The sequence below is a fragment of the Cheilinus undulatus genome, linkage group 20 (assembly GCF_018320785.1).
Source record: "Cheilinus undulatus linkage group 20, ASM1832078v1, whole genome shotgun sequence".
Lineage (NCBI taxonomy): Eukaryota > Metazoa > Chordata > Actinopteri > Labriformes > Labridae > Cheilinus > Cheilinus undulatus.
In genome coordinates this window covers 22,683,743-22,704,622 of record NC_054884.1, presented here as the reverse complement: position 1 = coordinate 22,704,622, position 20,880 = coordinate 22,683,743, and the positions used below count along the sequence as shown (strand labels likewise).

At 39.9% G+C, this 20,880-nt stretch overlaps 1 protein-coding gene across 1 annotated transcript in view; it reads right to left on the bottom strand.

Annotated features, from left to right (window-relative positions):
- Window positions 1–20,880, bottom strand: part of lrp2b (low density lipoprotein receptor-related protein 2b) — a 54,156-nt gene that overhangs the window by 28,059 nt on the left and 5,217 nt on the right. The window contains exons 8-39 of the mRNA XM_041815855.1: window positions 20,653–20,796; window positions 20,001–20,117; window positions 19,586–19,714; window positions 17,571–17,740; window positions 17,132–17,355; window positions 16,592–16,798; window positions 15,588–15,790; window positions 15,281–15,421; window positions 13,890–14,099; window positions 13,522–13,714; window positions 13,247–13,372; window positions 13,010–13,140; window positions 12,498–12,635; window positions 12,110–12,391; window positions 11,778–12,020; window positions 11,094–11,216; window positions 10,809–10,925; window positions 9,937–10,314; window positions 9,574–9,822; window positions 9,112–9,320; window positions 8,792–8,976; window positions 8,428–8,656; window positions 7,831–8,008; window positions 6,516–6,644; window positions 6,167–6,333; window positions 5,937–6,080; window positions 4,895–5,004; window positions 4,511–4,688; window positions 4,126–4,339; window positions 1,873–2,109; window positions 1,602–1,790; window positions 997–1,469 (exon numbers count right to left, since the gene is read on the bottom strand). Of these exons, the coding sequence (XP_041671789.1) occupies window positions 997–1,469; window positions 1,602–1,790; window positions 1,873–2,109; window positions 4,126–4,339; window positions 4,511–4,688; window positions 4,895–5,004; window positions 5,937–6,080; window positions 6,167–6,333; window positions 6,516–6,644; window positions 7,831–8,008; window positions 8,428–8,656; window positions 8,792–8,976; window positions 9,112–9,320; window positions 9,574–9,822; window positions 9,937–10,314; window positions 10,809–10,925; window positions 11,094–11,216; window positions 11,778–12,020; window positions 12,110–12,391; window positions 12,498–12,635; window positions 13,010–13,140; window positions 13,247–13,372; window positions 13,522–13,714; window positions 13,890–14,099; window positions 15,281–15,421; window positions 15,588–15,790; window positions 16,592–16,798; window positions 17,132–17,355; window positions 17,571–17,740; window positions 19,586–19,714; window positions 20,001–20,117; window positions 20,653–20,796 (6,167 nt within the window). The remainder of the gene's footprint in view (window positions 1–996; window positions 1,470–1,601; window positions 1,791–1,872; window positions 2,110–4,125; window positions 4,340–4,510; window positions 4,689–4,894; window positions 5,005–5,936; window positions 6,081–6,166; window positions 6,334–6,515; window positions 6,645–7,830; window positions 8,009–8,427; window positions 8,657–8,791; window positions 8,977–9,111; window positions 9,321–9,573; window positions 9,823–9,936; window positions 10,315–10,808; window positions 10,926–11,093; window positions 11,217–11,777; window positions 12,021–12,109; window positions 12,392–12,497; window positions 12,636–13,009; window positions 13,141–13,246; window positions 13,373–13,521; window positions 13,715–13,889; window positions 14,100–15,280; window positions 15,422–15,587; window positions 15,791–16,591; window positions 16,799–17,131; window positions 17,356–17,570; window positions 17,741–19,585; window positions 19,715–20,000; window positions 20,118–20,652; window positions 20,797–20,880) is intronic.

Genomic DNA, 20,880 nt, shown 5'->3' with positions numbered 1-20,880 from the left:
ATCTTAACCAATCATTTAATTAACCTAGAAACAGGAAAAGAGTTGGAGCTGAGTTGGGTGTTAAACCTTCAAACAATGCCAACCTAAAGGTCAGATTATACTCTCTTAACATGCAAATTTATGATGAACTCGTTGACTTAGGCTATACAAAATCTTTTTTAAACATTATTCTTAATAATGTTTATTAATGAAGAATGTAGGTATCAATACAAATTCAGTTTTTAATACCAGCAGTAATTATGTTTTTCTGCAGCATTTTTATATAGGGCATACAGTACTGTGCAGAACTGTTAGGCATGTTTGGGCCAGAAATTGATGCTGAAATAAGGCTGCAATGGCGAGCAAGCCCACCTGAGGGCACTACCGGGCCTGAAGAAGGACTGACACGACCTAGGTTGTGTTCTAGATAGCCTTACATATTACCAGGGGCATGGGAAAATAATATGTTGAAAAAGTAACAAAGTCCACACCTTTAGGGCAGAGTAAGGGCGAGTAAGCATGGTAGTAGTTTACTGTTTGGGCTCGAAAACCATCAGCATTCTCCGGGCATATTACCAAGGGTGAAAAGGCCCTGACAAAAGAGATTCCTTCAAGCTTGACCTTGGCTGCTGAGTAACACATGTTGTATGTATGTGAACATGTTTCGTGCTTGACTCTGCCCCCCCTAGCCCTTCTGGGTTTTGCCAGGTCGGGCCACATGATGAATCCTTGGCATCATACATACCTAAAACCTGTTTTTTTGTTGTTGTTGTTGTTTTTTACATTTTTTTAATAAATTATTGAGAAAAAATAAGAATTAAACTGTTTTTTTCATCTGCAATTGCAAATAGAGATGTTGCTTAACTATAACAATGCAAGCAACAATAATGTTTTGGACACAAATTCCAGAGTTTTTGTGATCTTTGTGACAAATTCTACTGAAATCATTCAGTTATTTCAACGTGAGATTGAGCAACAGTCTCACACAAGAGCTTAAACGCTGACTATTTCTCTCACCTCAGGCTGGTCAGAATTGTTTGGGTCCTTGCTGGCCTGGAAAAGCTTCCCCAGCTTTCTATCCACCCACAGCATCTTGTTTCCAAGTATAGCCACCCCTGTAGGAGACGGATACCGGCTCCCATATCGGATGATCTGCCTCTGTGTGCCATCTGGAGCCATCCTGGAGATCATGTCCAGGACATCGTCGGTCCAATACAGGAAATCATTGGTGTAATCGATGGTGAGGCCACGAGGTGATGCAAGGCTGTCTGATGCTAGCACGGTGCGGTTGGTGCCATCCAGCAAGGCCCGCTCAATCTTTGGTGTTTGGCCGCCATCTGTCCAGAAGAGGTAGCGAAGCTTGGGGCTGACGGCCAAGTCTCGCGGCTGGTCCTCAGTGGACTTTAGGAGGATCATTCTTAAGGTGGTGTTGATGGCAAGGACCTCCAGGAAGGTCTCAGTCTCAAAGGCATTGGTGAAATATAAGTTACCTATAAAGAGAATAAAAGGTGGAACTGCATGAAATGTCTACATTTTTATGATTACAGCAAGATGACTGTATTTTTTAAGTCAGTGAGAGGCAAACAATCATTGAAAGCCTCCATGTGAAGAAAGTTTTATACCTGCAATCCAGTCTACAGCAAAGCCCTGAATGCCTCTTCGTCCAATGCCTGTGTTTATAACACGGGTGTAGTGGCCTCCATCTGTTTTGGCCCTGTAAATGCCCCTGTATGAGGTGGAGGTGCTGTTGTCACTCCAGTACACAAAGTTAGATGGGATATGAAGGTCCAACTTGTCTTTGTAGGTGGAAGCTGTGAGAGATGAAAGAAGAAAATCTTGTAGACTAATGATTTGAGATCTTGATATATGCAGAATAATTAAATTTTCTCATACATCCACCAACAGGCACCATCGCCTCTGAGTGGTCCGAGCTGTTTATGTGGAAGCCGCGGATGTATTTGGGGGTTGAGATGATGGCGAAGGATTCAAACTGTGTACAGCGGGTGCCGTCTTGAGAGGGCTGGAAACCTGAGGTGCAGGCACATGTTTTCTGATTGTCTGGTTTGGGCAGACAGAGGTGGGGACAGCCCCCGTTGTTGGAGCTGCAGGCATTGGTGGTCCCTGCTGAGTCTGAAGAGGGGGAAAAAAAGGTTCAGCTCCAGTTTCAGACTCAGAAAACTTTATTCATCCCAGCAGGGCAGTTCAGATTTACAATCTACGAAGCCTTATTAAAACAAATCAAAACAACTGGGGAAACAAATCATGAAAACAGTCGCAGTAGGAATCACATTCACATGTTAGTGACTACAGACTACCAGACTCATTTTTCTGTACTTTTTTTAGTACATTTTGAAATCTGTACTTTAACGTCTACCTGAGTAAGTTCTATCCAGAGTAACTTCTCTTTTACTTAAGTACAGAATGATTCTAAACTGGCACGCCAGATGGATGGTTTCACACATCCATCTGGGAAACCACTTACAGACAGCGTTTGGGAGAGGCGAAAGTTCTGCCTCTCGATGCTGGTTGGTCCTGTTACTTTCTAACTGGGCCCAAACGTTCAGACGGGAGCTTTGCAAGATGGAATCGCCACTGAGAAACAAGGAAACGGACGAATCCATCTACTTTGCAAGGTTAGAATGATTCCACAACACATCCCAAAGCAGATGTTGTACACAGCAAAAACTGGAGTGTTGATATCTTAAGGTTTAACATTTCAGAGTTGATTTTAAGTCCCAAAGTGTGATTACAACTCTATTCAGTGTGAAATGGTCTTTAGTGTTAGAATTATTTGACATTGTTGATCCAACAGTTTTAGTTAAGCTCTGTAGAGTAAATTGATCTAAGCTCTGCCCATTGCAGTTTCAAAACTGGGGGGATGTGTGGGCGTGTTTTATATATGTGATTAGTTGTGTTTAGATGTTGCCTGTTGCGCAGTGGTCCCCGCTGGGATTCCGTCACGTTTCTGATGGATTGTTGTTGTTTTTAATGTGAGACACATTTGCACCATAAGTGAAGTTTTCCACTGAGTTAGAGTTGTTGCCTGTGATTTTAGGTGCTCCTGTAAGAGGCATAGTGTGTTTTCATCAGTATGCATTGCCTTGCTATAAGACTGACTCTCTGCTTTGTTCTTGCCAGAGGAGACCCACCTTGTCATACATTTTCTTGAGGTTCTGCAGGTCTGTAATACTGTAAAAAATGTAAACATTCAAAAGTGTAGTTTAACTGTATGTAGTGTGGATCTGTACTGACACTTTAAAGTGTGAAATTTAACTTTATGAGTTTAATAAACTAAATTTTTCTTTGAATATTCCTTTATTACAGAGGTGTGACTTTACCTGAACAATCTGGTTATAGATCTTTTGTCTTGTTGTTGCAAATGAGGAAAGATACTATTTTACTGCACAACTCCTCAGTAGCTACTCAGAACCCAAAGTTTACTTTGAATGAATTACTTTTTACTTTCACTTGAGTAAACTTATTGACCTGTACTTTTACCTAAATACATTTTATCCAGAGAAAGTGTACTTTTTGAGTTTAATAGTTGTGTACTTTATCCACCTCTGGTTATGGGTAGTGTAGAGATTACAGGAGACAACTTCTGAGCTATTTGAAATCTCTTTCCACTAAAAGAGGAATCTTTTAAAAATACTCTCCAAAACTTATAACATATTTTTTAAGTTTCAGTTGTTTCTATAATTTGTGCTATTATATTGGGGTATAGACTGACTAAAGGCAGTGTAGTGCACCTTTTTAATCATCTTTACAGATGTTTTCTCATTGAGCATTTAAAAGTAGTAATTCCTCTGTTCACTGCAATGGTTTAAACCTGTTTTTGTTATTGATGAGGTTTTACAAGTGAACAGTTTCAGAAAAAGAGCAAGACATTTAATATTTCTGTAAAAATAATTGGGAGAATAATAATGGTGGACAGCCAATTCACAACAAAAAGCTTCATGCATCAAATGAAAAACAAGTGGTGCTCGATGCTGCTGTGGCCATCCTTGAACACCTACTCACTTGCTCTCTCTCTCTGGCTGCAATTACCTGCTGCATAATGTATAAAAAGTCTGAATGAAAACAAAGAACCTCAAGGACAAAACTCTCTGAGCTTAAAAAAAAAAAAAAGAAAAAGTTTTAACATACTGTCTCTAGCATGTACTTTGAGAGCACGCAGGCCAGACATGCTGCTCCTCATCACCACCATGTTGGCGCCGTTTTCTTTATCCACCCTCTCAATGACCTCGTAGTCTACATCGGTGTAGTAAAGGTGGTTCTGGTAGATCGTCAAACCCCATGGGTGCGACAGACCACTCACAACCGTCACCCGGCTCACGCCATCCATGGTGCCACTCTCGATCTGAGGAAAGAGAGGAGAGGAAAGAGGTAACTGAAAATAGCTGAATAACAACCATCATGGAGAATGAATACAAAACCATAAACTATAAAAAACGATGTGCGGATCCAGGAATTTAAAAACATTACAAGGAGAAAGATAATTAATGTTTAATGATATTCATCCTTTACATACCACCCCTGTGCCAGCCACAGCCCAGTACAGTTTCCTGGTAGAAATGTCAGCAGTGATGTATCCTATGTTTGCCAGGTTGCCTGTGTAGAGGTTTCTCAGGTTTCCTCCATCCATGTCAGCACTGCTAACCTTTGGAGGAACTCCACTGTCTGATCCCCTGTCTGTCCAGAACAGTTTCCTGTGAGAGGAAGAGTAAATGTGGGTAAGAAATGAAGAGTCAGGCACACATTATGTAGCCATCTTGCAGTCTGTCCATGCATAGTTGTTTAGCCTTGTTTAAGCACAGAAAACATGTCAGTGATGAACATATTGTTTTCATTATTATTTGCAATTACAAGAGTTTGCTTTAAAAAATACATCACACTTCCTTTTCTTAGTTATTACCCTCGGGCTGGATCCACAGTTATTCCAAATGGCTCTCCTGTCCCCTCTGGTTTACCATTGGAGGTGATGAGGGTCTTTCTGTAGTGCTGATCTCCATCCACACGAATGACCTAAGCCAAGTGTAAAGTTTGGAAAATGAAAAAAACAACAATAAACAATAAAAAAAAATCTGAACAAATTATGTGACAATTTGAAACTGACACAAGCCACATAAATCTAGAAAATAACCCAAATTGCAACCACCATAACTTCAACCTCCATGGGAGCCCTTACAGGTCTATCCTTCTTCATCCTTCTGCCATATCTTTTCAAAGCTGCTCTACCCATTCACCATGACAAAGTTCCACATTGTACCACTTCCCTATTGGCCAAAGCCACTTTTTGTCTTCCTCATTAACAAAAAATGTTCTTGTAACTATCTTCATTACGGATACTGAGATGCTCCTGGACTTGATCTTCAACCTGCCATTATACCTATCTCTAGCTCTCCAGATAAGAGTACAAGGTACTGACCAAAACACATTTGTAAGATCTAAAAATATCTGTATTCTCTATCTTAGCTGCCTGAATCTGGTGCCAAATCATGCTGATATGTTTTATGCACCTTACAAACCCTGGGATCCCTGCTTTCTGCACCATAGTGCCTATTAACCCGCCACAGAACACTAAGGATGTGCACTTTTATAAACCCTGAAGGGGGCCCTGGAGCCAAAGACACCTCTGCAGTCCCTGATACAGTCTGCACTATCTTCCACATTGGTGGTCTAACATGCATACTAAACTCTATCTCTCCTAGTGGTGGCATGTACAGAGGAAGGCCTGGTTCCCTATTCTCACCTGGATATGAATGATTCTTTCTTAAATGCTCATCCGCCTCTAGCTTTGATGCCTTGAGATGCCCTCCCTTTTCCTAACTGACAACCAAAAAACCTTGATGGATCCCTATAAATTGCTCCTAGGTCAGGTCAACAATTTAATATCCTTTTGATAATTCCTACTTATTTCACCTTTACGCTAGCTCTAATCAAAGAGCCATGCTTACCTCTATGGTATTACTAGTAGGATTAGTGTAATACATTATTCGGCTAATCCAATCAAAAGCCAGACCAGACGGCGAGCCCATAAAAGCAGCTGGAGCAAACTCAGATCTGTTGGTCCCACTGGTTTTCACTTGCCAGATAGCCCCCTGATCAGAGAGAGAAAACAGACTCCATGTTTTAGGACAGGTTTAACAAAACATTCACCAGAGTTTTATTCAAGACTATTACTCACAGTGCTCTGCACCCAATACACAAGCTGCTCCTGGTCATCATAGTCAATGTCACGGCCCATGCTGATGCCCGACACTGGAGCCATTGCATTGTTGGAAGTGTCAGCTGGGTCCAGTGGGATGCCAAAAATCACAGAATCTCTCACCACCATTAAGAAGGGACTCTCATCTAGAAAAAAAGGGATGCAGGATGGTTATCAAGTCAAGTTAAGCTCCATATCTCAGCAGAAACTCAGAATATTGACTCAGAAATAAAGTAAAACTTTCATTCATGAGGTTTATGCATTCAAGCTTAATTACATTTGATTGCTTTGAATAGTGCATAGAATAAAGAAAAAGTGAAGTGCTCACCTTTGATACAGGTGCGTTTGTCTGCATCCAGCTTCCAGCCGGACTGACAGTGGCAGGTGTAGTACCGAGGCCTCAGGTTTGCCAGCAGGCACAGCTGAGTGCACAGATGCTCTCTGCATGGGTTGATGGCTATAAATAAAACAAAAAGTAAGGGATGATACACAATGAGAAAGTTGAAGCCCTTTCAGTGTGGGCAGGGTGTGAAACAGAGGGGTCCTTTCTCCAACTTAAGGGGTTCTTCTGCCGTACCAGCATGCTCATTTTTAATAACTATTAACTAACTTAGTTGTATATAGTAGACCAACTTGGAAACGTTTGCCAATTGTCTTTGATTTTGTTGTAAAGGTCAAAGTCTGGCATGAGGTAACATCAGGAATTATAAACATCTGGAGATGAGATTAATTGATCTTTCTTAACAATTTATATGGGTAACATTGCTGCTCACTTTCCAGCCCAGGATAAATACCTAATAAACATATAACTAGCAGCCAGCAAAAAAAAAAAAAAAAAAAAAAAAAAAAAAAAAAAAGTAATTCAGGCGGTTACAGGCCTACCTCTGGTAACTGATATTGAAAACAAAGAGAACTAGAAAAGCACTTGGAGGGCGCAGACCTCCGCCATTAGCCCTATCTCCCAATAGTAACGAATCCTGTCAAAAATTCCTGGATCCAGACGGTGATATGGATCACTCCCAAAATCTAATCAGTTCTTCCTTATGCCATTTCTGACATTTCCTGAAAATTTCATCAAAATCCGGCCATAACTTTTTGAGTTATGTTGCTAACAAACTAACAAACAAACCCTCCCAATCACGTAACCTCCTCAGCGGAGGTAAAAATATTTTTTCACTGAATTAAAGGGAAGGAAATTTTTGCAATATGGGAAAAAGTAATTGTGTCTGCAACTTCACTGTTTGAACTATCATACGAACTGGCATGTATTTCCATCACTTTTTAGTCATATGGAATAAAAAGATGACCAACTGTTTGTTTTGCTATATTGTTTTTACCTGTTTATAAGAATGCACAAATGAAAATAAAGTATAAAGAAGGTCAAAGTCTAATGTTTTCTTTTCAAATATTGAGCAAAAATAACAACCACTGTTTCAAATGGCTCTTGCAGCAAACTATTTAGTTAACTTTCAGAGTCAAACATACAATCCATATACAGTCATCACAACTACTCTAGGAGGCTCTACTACGTGCCATACGTTTTTTTTAAAGTCAGGCCTCGAGCAAACCAAATTTTCATTTAAAACGTCATTAAAAAACACCAGAAATGCACAAGTAAAATTTTTTGTTTAACTGTAGTTTACCAGCAGGCTGTTTGATGGGATGGTCCATCACAATACCCATAGGCTGGTACACGTTGGTCATAAGCGTGGTGATGTTGCCTCCATGGAACTTGTTGGTCCTCATCACTTTGCTGGTGTAGCGCTCCGACCAGTAGATGCTGTCCTCAAAGATGGTCATACCATGTGGGTGCTGGAGAACCTGGGACATGCAAGGGAGGGTTTATTTAACCTTTAGTTATCGTACAAAAGATTTTATCTCAAGATAAGATGTGTAGTTCAGTACTAGCCTGATAAGTGTTGATATGTTTATACCCAAGTATATGCTTCAACTCTGATTTGTGTTACCATAATACACTGCTATCAAAGGATGGTGTCAGTTCATGTCAATTTTAATTTTAACCAAAAACAGTGAAACTAATCTGGCATAGAAGACACTGGACAAGAGTAAATAATTCTTTAACCAATCAATCTTGACAAAAACTCTGGTTATTTTATTGATTTTGACACAGCAGTTGTAAAACAGACTTTTGATCTATTTTTTGTCATTTTGTTTTGTCTCTTCTGGTTTAAGTATCTCCTCTATGGTTTCTAAGAATAACCAAATCAAGCCAAACCTACCATGTCACTAGCCATGACCTGATGCCGGTTGTTGCCGTCATAGTCACAGTAGTCTATATATCTGAGGTAGGCATCAGCAAAGTAGACCCTGCGTGTGGTGTAGTCTAGGGCCAGACCATTGGGCCAATAGACCTTTGTGCTGACGATGACTTTTCTCACGTTGCCATCCATGTCGGCACGCTCAATACGAGGGTTCTGGCCCCAGTCGGACCAAAACATCAGGTAGGTGCTGGGAGGAATAACAAGTAGATATGATGTTTTTTTTTTGTTTGTTTTAGGACTTTCTATGGACAGTGGAGCATGAAAATCTTTTAATAATAAGGAGCTAAGCATTTAAAAAAACTTGTTTAGTGTCTCCACTCACTAGTTGCGGGGGTCTAACACGAGTCCACGGGGGCTGGTTATGTTCTTTGAGAGGAGGACTTTCCTAAAGCGACCGTCCAGTGTTGAAACCTCGATGTTCTCCATGACAGAATCCGTCCAGTAAAGGTTTCGACCAACCCAGTCAACAGCTACACTCTCTGGTACCATTAAACCGGAGGAGAAAACCTACAATAGCACGAAAATATTCAACTCTAAGTGTTATTTAAAGCATGATTTAGTTTCTGTATTCCTGCCTAATATTCAAAAGGGAATTCTACAAACAACAGATAAAACCTTCTCCTGAAATTAGTGCTCTCTTACTTCTCGTCTGTCTGTGCCATTTTGGAAGGAGCTCCAGATCTTTTTCTGTGAGGAATCAGCCCAGTAGATTCTGGTGGTTACGCTGTCGAAGTCAACGGTCACAATGGCCGAGCCGCTGATCACTGGACGCATCTGTGGCGGTTTTGTGTTGATTTTGTTGGCAATGATCTGGCTGCGCTTGGAAACCAAGAGTACAGCTGCTAGTTGATCTAAGGGCAGAAAAACACATTGTTTGCTTCCAAAATCATCATCTTTATACTAATATAATAATTTCATATAAATACTAAACAAAATTAATACTAAAATGGTAGCTGCAAATTCTGCTCTGATTAATCATTTTTTGTATCATACAGCAAATTTATGACATGCTTTTAGTTATGGAATCTAAGAGTATACAAGTAATCAACCCATTTTGCAAAGCTCAATTAAAGCTTTATCAGTTAGCGTATGTTTGTTGCTCACCTGTTGCTTTGCAGGTGCGTCCATCAGGCTCCAGGACATAACCATGTGAGCAGTAACACCGGAAGGTTCCTCTCTCATTGTAACACTGCTGGCTGCAAAAACCTGGGATCAGACACTCATTGATGTCATCACAGGTCTTTGAGTCGTTGAGGAGCTGATATCCTGACGGACAGGTGCACTCAGCCCCGAACGGTCCTTGAATGCAGCCGTCGCTGCAGCCGCCATTATTCAGCCCACAGTCATCTTGATCTTTAAGATATTTAATGACAGTGAGTTAATATGTTGTGCTGAATTGTTGTTGCCAACTTTGCTCTTATTTATATAAACCAATAATAAACAATGCATGATATTTTTGAAACTCACTGCAGATAGGGGATTCATCAGCTCCATTGGGACAGTCCCTCTCGCCATTGCACACCTTATCCACGTCAATGCACAGCTCATCAGTGGGGCACAGCCACTGTCCAGAGGGACAACTAAATGGAGGAGTGGGACAGCCCTGCTCATCAGTATTGTCCCTGCAGTCGTTGTCACCATCACACACCCAACTCATCGGGATGCAAATCTTGTTGGCACACTGGAAATAGTTTGATCTGCAGGTTACAGCTGGGCAGGTGTTGTGTTCATCAGATCCGTCTTCACAGTCTGCATGGCCATCACACTCCCACTCGTCTGGGATGCAAAACCCGTCTGTCTGGCACTGGAACTCGTCATCATGGCAGAGGCCGGGACCTCGAGTAGCTGGAAGGAGGACAGACTTTTAGAAATGACTAAAACTGTAAAAGTTTTAGGAAAGTTTTTAGAAAGTGAAACACAACACCAACACAGACAAATAATACATTTAAGATATTGATTTATGGAGTGCTGATGGCTTTGCTGATATGTAATGTCCCATGTATGGAGGCTGTAGGCATCCAAGCAGCTGAAACCTTTTCATATCATTACTTATTTACTTAATATTTACATTGCTGCCCTAAGAATGTATAAATATATTTCAAAATATTTTGTTTTCAATTTAAATATAAATTATTGTAATTATAATAATGTGAAAACAGTGCATAGATCAAGCTCAGACAGTAGACTAGGCATCCATTGTCTCTCCTTTCATCTGTCACATTGTATTGTATTGTATCAAAATGAATTGAATAAATGGCAAAAAATTCCAAAGAAGAATCTTTCTTCAAACTTGATTTTAGTTCATATATGTATATTTCAAGGCAGTGTTGCTTGCTTACGACAGTTTCTTTCATCAGAGTGGTCTCTGCAGTCGAACACCCCATCACACTGGTAGCTGGAACTAACACACTGGTCCCCACTGGCACAGGCGAACTCATAGGAAGCGCAGTTAAACTCTGGAGGCAGCAAAGAGAAAAATATCAGCAAGAAGAAATTAAACTCCATACTACTCCATACTGAGGCATTTTATGAACCATTTTTTGGCTATAATAGGAGGCTTTAAAGTGATGATAAACCTTAATGAAAACGCAATGGGCAAAAAGTAAAGTTTCAGTCATCTATACCACAGTTTGCCTCATCAGATCCATCCGGGCAGTCCTGGTCTCCATCACACACGTACGAGCTGTAGATGCAGCGGTGGTCCGGACACAGGAAGTAGTTCGGAGGGCATGTAGTGATGGTTGAATCTGTCAATTATAGATCAAGCTTATTTAATAGTTACATTTAATATATAAATATATATTTCAGTTAAGTTTAATTTTAGAGATGTATGATATTATTGGCATGATATTGGTACTAGCAGATATCAGCTTACAAAATTGATTATTAGTATGGGCAGGTATAAAAATTTCGGCCAATATTAACATTGGATATTTGGTCTATGAAAATCTGCTCATATCAGCTGTAAATACAAGCTGTACAAACAAATTAGTTAGTAGAGTTTTAAGCTAAACCAACAGACCTGTATCAGCTAAAGTCTTTCTCTTTATTCACCATTATTCCTTGCACTTTAAGGGGTGTTTTAGAGACTGAAATTTATTTATTTTTTCATCATTAATCTTTAAATAGTGCGTTTTAAAGATAAAAAATTAAGTCTGAACTACATTCAAATATCTGTATCAATATCAGCTAAAATTATTGTAAATTTTAGAAGACTGACATATCAGATAACCACAAAATTCCAGTACAGTGCATCCCCATTTAATCTAGTTCGGTGACTGAGGTGAAAATCGTCACGCCATACTTACTGCAGTTGTGTTCATCAGAGCCATCGCCGCAGTCGTTGTCACCATCACACACCCAGACTTTAGAGATGCACCTAAGGTTGTCACAGGTAAAGTAATCTGAAGCGCAGGTGTTGGGTGGGGGACGAGTGGGACAATCCACTTCATCTGAACCATCACCGCAGTCGTCCATGCCGTCACAGCGCCAACTGTTCCGGATGCAGTTCTTGTTGTTGCAGGTGAACGCATAGGGAGAGCAGGTTGCTCCTATTTTAATTCATATGAGCCAAGAGGTTAGAATTAAAGTTTTTTTTTCAATGGACACCCCTGTAGCAAACATTTTCTCATACATTCACCTGTACCAGTGCAGTTCATCTCATCACTCTTATCCACACAATCGATGATACCATCACAGCGGTACGAGTTTGGCCTACAGCGCCCTTCATCGCACTCGAAGGACAAGTCGCCACAGATGTTGTCTGGTGGAGTTGGAATAGACTCATCATGTATGCAGTCCCTGTTGTTGGTATCGAGTTTCATGCCGTATGGACAGCCACACACTCGTTGGTAAGATGGAGTTGGAAAGCAGAAGTGGCTGCATTGCCCATTGGGCAAGTTGTTGCAACGACTATCATACCCTGTCAGATGAATGACAAAGAAGTGGTCAGTGGATTGTAGTGTCGGGTTTGATTGATGCTATCATCTTCATCTGAAAAGTTGTTAGAATACTATTTGCAGACTTACTGCTGTGGAGGTCCGAAATGAAGGCCTTGAGATTCATAATGCCGGTAATTCCTTGTCTGATCATAATGTTTCCACCTCCATCCCTCTTCCTCATCTCATATATGGCTCTAGTTCTTGTATCTGCCACGTACAGGAACTCTAAAAATAGATAGATTATAATGTGGGATATTTCAAGTAAAAGATTGTTGTTTACAAATATGCAATTGCTGTTACTGAATTGCTGCATTTTTGTTTCATGTTTATGTTACCTATTGTTGTATTAAGTGTGTTTTTAACTATAAGTTGTCTGTTTTTGCTGTGTGGGAGTTTGCAAGTCTTTTAACTATGCAGTTATGAGTTATTTGGTTATTCCACAAGAAGTAAATATTAAATCTGTTCTCTCTGATTTTTATCTTTATAAATTCCACTCCCTTTGGACTGTACCAAATGGTGTTTTCTATCGTGTTAAAGCTGATTCTAAACAGTGTAAGACTGGATAAATGAGAGTCACTAGAACAGCTTAAGAAACCCACCATTGTAAACTGTTAGAGAGAATGGTTGAGTGATCTGGCCAATATTTGTAAATGTTTCTCTGTCATATCCTAGAAAGCCAATATGACCAATCTGGTCTAACTGAGAATCCACCCAGTACAGCCGGTCCATCCTGTAAAGGACCATTGACAGAGGAAAGAATATTAAAAATCTCACCATTCAGCTGTTTACACATTTTTTTTTGTTGTTTGCTTGTTTAAGTGCTCATAGTTACTTACTCATAGTCAATTGCAAGTCCATATGGCCATCCCAGAGACGTATTGACCAGAGGAACAGCGTTGCTGCCATCAGTGAAGCCTCTCATTATGACTGCAGGACGGTACCAGTCAGACCAGAACAAGAAGCTGTGGAACAATAGTTTAACACGCAGTAGCGCATATCTGATTAGAGTAAGTCAAAACAATTGAGTGAAACGAGTTAACCTAGATGTTAACCCAATGAAACAAAAAAAATCACTCTCATGTTTTTAAAGTGGATAAATCTGAGAACTCACCCAGCACTGGGACTCACTGCAATCCCTTTTGGGTTTCTCAGTCCTGTCACAACGTCCCGTCTGGACTTGTCTGTGACTTTAAAGGCCACCACAGACTTGTAGCTGCTTGTGGTCCAAAACAAGACTTTGGAAGTCCAGTCATAAGCCATGGCGTCAACTGTTCCCACTCTGTAGCCTTCCAAAATATCCTGATCTGAGAATGTATATATAAAAGATTAATAATGGAGCACTACAAGAAAAGCCTTTAAACATATCTCACTAATTTATCATATCATAGTGAAAAATGTACTTCAAATACCTTTGTGACATTATACTTTACACATGATATCACTTCGTGCAGTTCATTACTAACTTAAATAAAGACTCACTAGATCCATTAAGGTTGGACTTGTAGACCAGGCCTCTGGACCTGTCGTTGTAGAAAATCTTTCCCTCATTGGCATCAAACTCCACAGCAGAGCCAGAAAAAGATGTTGATAGTCCTGAGAGAGGCAGGGTGACGTCTTCTTGAAGGGATGAATTCAGAGGGATTCCTCTTACACTCAGAGAAGTGGCCATCAGCAGGTAGTCCTTCAGCTCTGTTCAAACAGGATGTGATGGTTACAAGCAGCTGAACATAATTAATGATGCAGTCATTCCCTAATTTTAAATATGCTACATCACACATATATTTAGATAAAATTATTGGTGTCGCACCTCAACTTAGGACACACACCCTTGATTGCCAGAAGGGGCAAATTTAGTAAAAGCTTGAAATCATCTAGTACAGGGCTTCCAAAGTGTGGGCCAACAGAGGTACTGTAGGTGGGGTGCAAGAGGTTATTTTACAAAAACTAAAAATCACAGATATTTAAAAATAAATCATGTACATAAAATACTTGATAACATGTTATTTTCTAACAAAATAAGGCCAGAAGGATTAACTTGTATCACCTTTTTATCAATTATTTTGTCTGATGTATACAACAGGTGTCACAGTTTAACTGGTGTTGGATTAACTGATGGCACTCATCAAACATTCTACTTTGCCGCTCACTTCCCAGTTCTAAGAACTTGTCAGTGTCTTCAAAGACATTAATGCTACTTCGGAAGAGTTTACTGGACCACAAAGCACATTTACAGGGATAAATATAAGAAAAGAAATTCTAAGTTACTTTGCAGATGCCTGATTAAAACACAATAAACATCAGTGGCTCATGAATTGTTCTTTGTAACCCACAAATGCTTTCTGAATAATGTCAATGTATCTGAAAGCAAATAATTTGAATTCAAATCCACAATATGAAAAATGAAAGGTAAATATATGTCTCATGTTATGGTAGTTAAAAGATTTTGTTGGGCCTCAGAAGATTTGAAGGTCTGAAATTGGGCCACAGCAAACTGAAGTTTGGGAAAGGAGGTGCTTCAAAAGATGGAAGATGTGACAACTTGCAAAAAGTGAGGTCAAACCATTTGGAGCTTCCTCTACTGACTAGCAATAGACAATCAAGTTTGCCTCCTCCATGCTAACAGATGGGACAGAGTCAAACTATGAAACAAACAAATCTCACAGTATGGTTTCTGTGTTCAAAGTTAGTTCCTATCATGTTGACTTATGTCCAAGGGTTTATTCACTTTTGAACAACCATGCCACTGCTAATTTAAAAACTTCCACAGCGAAGCCTCTAAAAGTAAACCATAGAAAATGGAAGGAACTCGGTAAGAAACCAACTCTAAAAAAAAAAATCCCATCATTTTCCATGAATCAGCTGAAACTCACTGTAGCAGGTCTGGCGATCAGGCTGTAAGTTATAACCATAGCGACACTTGCAGCGGTAGCCCAAACCATCGTTGCCGGTGCGGTGACTTAAAACACAAATGTGCTGACAGCCACCATTGTGTCTGCCGCAAGGGTTCATTACTGTAAGACATGAAAGAGGAGTTAAACAAGGCAACAGAGAGTGGTTCTGTGCTTCACTTTGAGGCCAATAATTAAAATACAGATTTATATTTGATACCATATTAAGTTTAGGAAGAATCATTTTTATATGGCACACAGAGATTCCCTTAAAAATGTCTCTCCTTACCAAGAGGTTGCAGGAGAGGATGTGACACTACGATCTGGCTTGGTCGCTTTGCTGTGCGATAAACAAGCGCAGGGTTGCTGCCATTGAAGCGATTTGCTCTCACCACACCCATCTTGGTCCAGTCAGTGAAGAAGACGTGGTTTTCAAACACAGCAATTCCAAAAGGATGTGGTGCCTGAGTTCCGCCATTCAGGACTACTTTTCTGTGGATTGACAACACTTCAGTATGGAGATCAGAGAGAATATGCTGATAGCATTAGCCAAAGAAATATAATTTCACTTAACAGCCCACTAGCCCAATATCATCCCAATAGTGAAGCATGGTGTTGGCAGCATCATGTTGTGGGGGTGTTTTTCAGCAGCAGAAGGGACTGAAGGATTGGTGGGGGTTAAGGGAAAGCTGAATGGAGCAAAGTACAGCGATATCCTCAATGAAAACCAGTTCTGCAGTGCTTAGGACTTCACCTTCCAACATGACAATGACCCTATGCACAAAGCAAAGACAACACAGGAGTGGCTTAGGGACAACTCTGTGAATGTCCCAGAGTGGCCCAGCCAACACCCTGACTTGAACCCTATCAAACATCCATGGAGGGACCTGAAATTTGCTGTCCACCAACCGTCCCCATCCAACCATCTGTTTACTAAATTTGAAAACATTTGCAAAATTCCATTTCCACTTTGTCACTGGTGTACTGAATGTTAATGTAATTATTGAGGAAAATTTAGTTTTACCAGTTGTAGCATTAGGCTGCAACATATCAAAACTGAAAAAAGTGAAGAGGGTCTGAATACTTTCTGAATGCACCATTTCATTAGGCTACACTTATGGAAAAACAAGTAAGTCTGTTTTTTTGATGGAATTAAAAGAGTACTTCCTGATACTATATACCACATTCTGGGGTATATCAGTATTGTCATCATTTTGGGAACAAATCTGCTTAACCTTGAGGTCATCTCCAGGTGAACTGCTTAACCCATGATATTTTCAGTGCATCCTGTACCTGTCCAAACCGCTGTAGGTAACAGTCTCCACAGTGTCAAAGTGGCTGTCAGACCAGTAGACCCTCTGCGTGACAATATCAAGGGTGATCCCTGTTGGAGTGCCAAGATTGTCCTTCACCAGCTCTAAACGATTGCTGCCATCCATGAAGGCTCGTTCAAGCTTCATCTTTTCGCTTGCAACACCCATGTCAGTAAAGAACATGTAACTGTAAAAACACAAACATAAATAATCTGCTAAATATTTCCAGGTCAAGTTATATAAGTTACATAAATAGCTTAAATCATCTTATCTGTTCTTAAACAGTGCAATGACAAGTAATCATGACATTTATACTTTACTGACTTCTCAAAGCTCTTTGTTTCAAACTTCTTTTGAAACTTACATAAGCTTACATAATTTGACTAGAAATGTACATTCACCACGACAAATTAAATGCAATGTAAATCGTAGCATTAATCTACAGCCCACACAAGGCTGGCAACTTCTTCACAACCTTTCCTATCATTTAAAACAGCAACAACAGAACACTGAAACCCACCCCACTGTAGGGTCCAGGGCTAGACCATGAGGAGTCTGCAGACCTTCAGCCACCAGTGTGACACGATTGTCTCCATCAAAGTCGCACATGTCAATGCGCTCAACCATGGCTTCCAAGATGTAAAGTTTTAGGTTGACCCAGTCAACTGCAAGGTTCTGGACATTGTGAACTGCAGTGGTCAGAACCTCTTTAATGTTATCCCCATTGAAATCTGCAGAGTAAACCTGGGAAAATAAAGAAAGGTTCAAGCTGAATGGAAATTCCTTCTTGACTCAAACTTTTGCCTAAGTAGATGCAACAGCAGATGCTCTTTAAAGAGGCTGACAGAACTAGTGAATGTTGGTGGTTTGGCATTTGGCATAACGTAAAGACACAAGAAAGGGACAAGAAATCCTACCAACCACAGCCATTAAAGTCTCAATGATTTATCCAAACTGACCTTTTTGGTATATGAATCACTCCAGAAGACTATGTCACTGCGTATGTTGTACGCCACCCCAACAGAATAACCTTTGCCCTGTGACGGCACCAGAGTTCTGACAAAGCGCCCATGTATGTCGCCAATCATCACATCTCCACCATTGGTGAAAATGAGCTGAGGCAAACCACCTGAAAAAAAAAAATTGCATATCTATAAACAAACATCAAGAGTTTGATTTTAAAAGGTTCATATTCCAGTGTCTTCTGTAAGTTACTTTCTAATTAAGAAACAAGAACTGTTTTAAATGCCAACTTCTGTTGGCTACAATTTTTTTCACAGTCAAGTTCGGAGAGACATGCTTAATAGATAACAATTGGAAAGTTTGAAAACCATCTTTTACATTTTTAAAGAGAGACTAACCCTTTGACCGCTTCTTTCAGATGAAAATCTATGTATATGGGGATTCAGTTGTACTGTTGATCAGTTAGGGTCTTAGTCTTGACATTGCTGGCTGATTTGGTGCCAGTGACATAAGTTTCGTCGTCTATCAACACCACAGAGCTTAAAAGTCACTACTATGTTTTCCTGAGTGTTAACTTCAATTTGCATGTCTACTAATCACAGATGTTGCTATGATATTCCTGGATTGTGGGTTGCTTATGTCTTCTACCTGGCTATATACTTTTAATTCACAATTTAAATTTGATAAAAATTCACTGCAATTCCCTCTGTTAAATTTACCATTAGCATCAGAACCAGATAGAATGTAAAGGTTTGGTGCATAAACGCAAGATAAGTTACTCAGTGACATTTTTGGATTGTGAATTTTTCAGATTAGTGAACCTCTGACCATCTTCTCTGAGACCCTGCCTCTCTAAAATCCTCCTTTTGTTACCCTGTCTCTACTGTTTTGAGATGTGTTGCTGCCATCAGTTTCAACATGAGCAAATATTTTTCACAAAATGGTAAAATGTCTCAGTCTTAACATCTGACTTGCTGTTTATGCTATATTGTGAATAAAATATGAGTTGATGGGATTTGAAAACCATTGTATTCATTTTTTTAACATTTACACAGCTCCCCAGCATTTTTTTGGAATCAAGGTTGTAAAATAAAGTGGATCATATACAAATTAATGTCTTCTACATGATCATATATCATTGTTTCACACTTCGGGAGCTTGTGGTAAGCCTATACCTTGAATGCAGGGGTGTCCAAACTATGGCCAGGGGGCAAAATGTGGCACTTGGCCCATTTTTAATTGGTCCGCAGCAAATTCCAAACAAAAACACCATACTCATCTATCAATAAGAAACTACTAAAAATATATAGTTTGAGAATACATTATGAATTTCTTTAGATTAACGTATATTTTAGTTTTAACACTAGGCAGTGCTACCATGTTAATTCTGTAAACAAACATTTTCACAGGAAAATTCATAGATGTGCTTTTTTCGTGACTGAAACTGAGACAACAGTGTAAATTCTTTGTGATTCTCATGGAGCGTCATCCTCATTCTGACCAGAGTGGTGCCAGTGGTAGCCAGGGCTAACAAGGGCTCCGTGAAATGGTAACTGGCCTTAAAATCCTTGAAACAAATGGCTATTTGCCTTGGCAGCCATTAACAAGTTATTTAAGCATACCAAGTTACCTTGCTAGCTTTACCTAAATTGGATTGGACTGACTAACTCTGATATCATAAAGGTGAGGTATATGAAAGTAGCCCCACCATCCTTAAAATTTACTGTATGTGGCCCTCTGTGGCAAAAGTTTGGACATCCCTGCCTTGAATGGTTAGGATATCATGGCTTATATTCAAATCTAAAAAGCAGAATGGGCTCAATGTTGTGGCTGATAAGGGACAGCAGGAGACAGAGAGTGGACCCGTATAAGCCCTCTCCCCTGTCACTCCTTGAAAGCCTTTCCCACACAGTCAAAAGGCATTCTTTGAAATTCCAGAGAGGATGCACCTCAGCTGAAACTCTGGGATTTAGTCAAACTTTAAGTGCTACTGTGTTGTGTGACTCCATACCAGACACATTGGCTTTGCAGACATGACCCTGCTCCAGGAAGTATCCATCAGCACAGCTACAGTGATGCCTCCCAGGACGATCTTCACACAGCTGGTCACAGATCCCCCAAATCTGACAGTCATTGTAGTCTGGATAATAAAAACATTTTTTTATGGTTAAGGCAAAAGGACAATTATCTATATATACAATATATGCGGCATGAATAAGAGATGAAATGAAATACAGCTAATGATTTTAGATTTCAAGACTAAATCTTCAACAAAAACGTATTTTTTGTCTCTGTTCATTCTTACAGAGTCTTAATGACATGTCTCAGGAACTCTCTAGTTTGCAATGTCAGTAGAACTGATTTGACAATTCACAGCTAGTAAGAGTTTGGTCTTTGCACCCACAAATTTTATATTTGTCACTCACCCACACAGGTACGACTGTCATTGGATACAATGAAACCATCCGGGCAGTAGCAAGTTCCTCCTTGAGGAGACGAATGGCAGAGGTACTCACAGCTCAGGCTGGAGCACTGATCCAGGCCTGTGAGAAAAAGTAACACAAATAAACATCCTAGAAAAACCTTAGACTCAGGTTAAATAAGGGATAGTATGTCTATGCAGATTTGTCGGCCAGGTCATCTTTGTCAGTATTGAAGCAGCTTTACAGCCATCATTAAATGATTCTGGAGGTCATTAGTGCTTAGACACTCCTGATAAAAGGTTAATTTTAAACCATCTATGGATGGAGACGGAGATAAGGAAGAGGAAAGCTGTGATTATATCCATCCCAACAGCTGATTTCTGAGAAACATTTACACCCTATAAAATCTGATACCCCTGCACCTACATTTACAGCCCTGTGAAAGTGCTGATCTCTCACACATAGACAACATTTAATTCACTTTATCTGTATAAAGTTCAGTCTTTTCCTGTGATAAGGCTGCTTTTACTATGGACATAAACACAACTAAAATACAGTTAAACTGCACCTTTTATTTCGCAAGTTTTGTGAAGTATAAATGGATCTCATTTGCATAGATTTCACAATGTAGCTAATTAGCATGATTTAAGCTTACTGCATGTTTGCTGTCCAGTGGAGTTGGTCTCATCTGTTCCCTCAGGGCAGTCTGGTTTGCCGTCACACACGCTTTCCAGAGGTATACACTTTGTTGAGCCAGGGCATCCCCACTCTCCAGGGTAACAGTCTCGAGAGTTACTATCTGAAAGACACAGAAACAACTGTGAAAATATAAAATTTAAAATATTTACATACAGTGTTTAAGTGAAAAATAAAACAATGACTG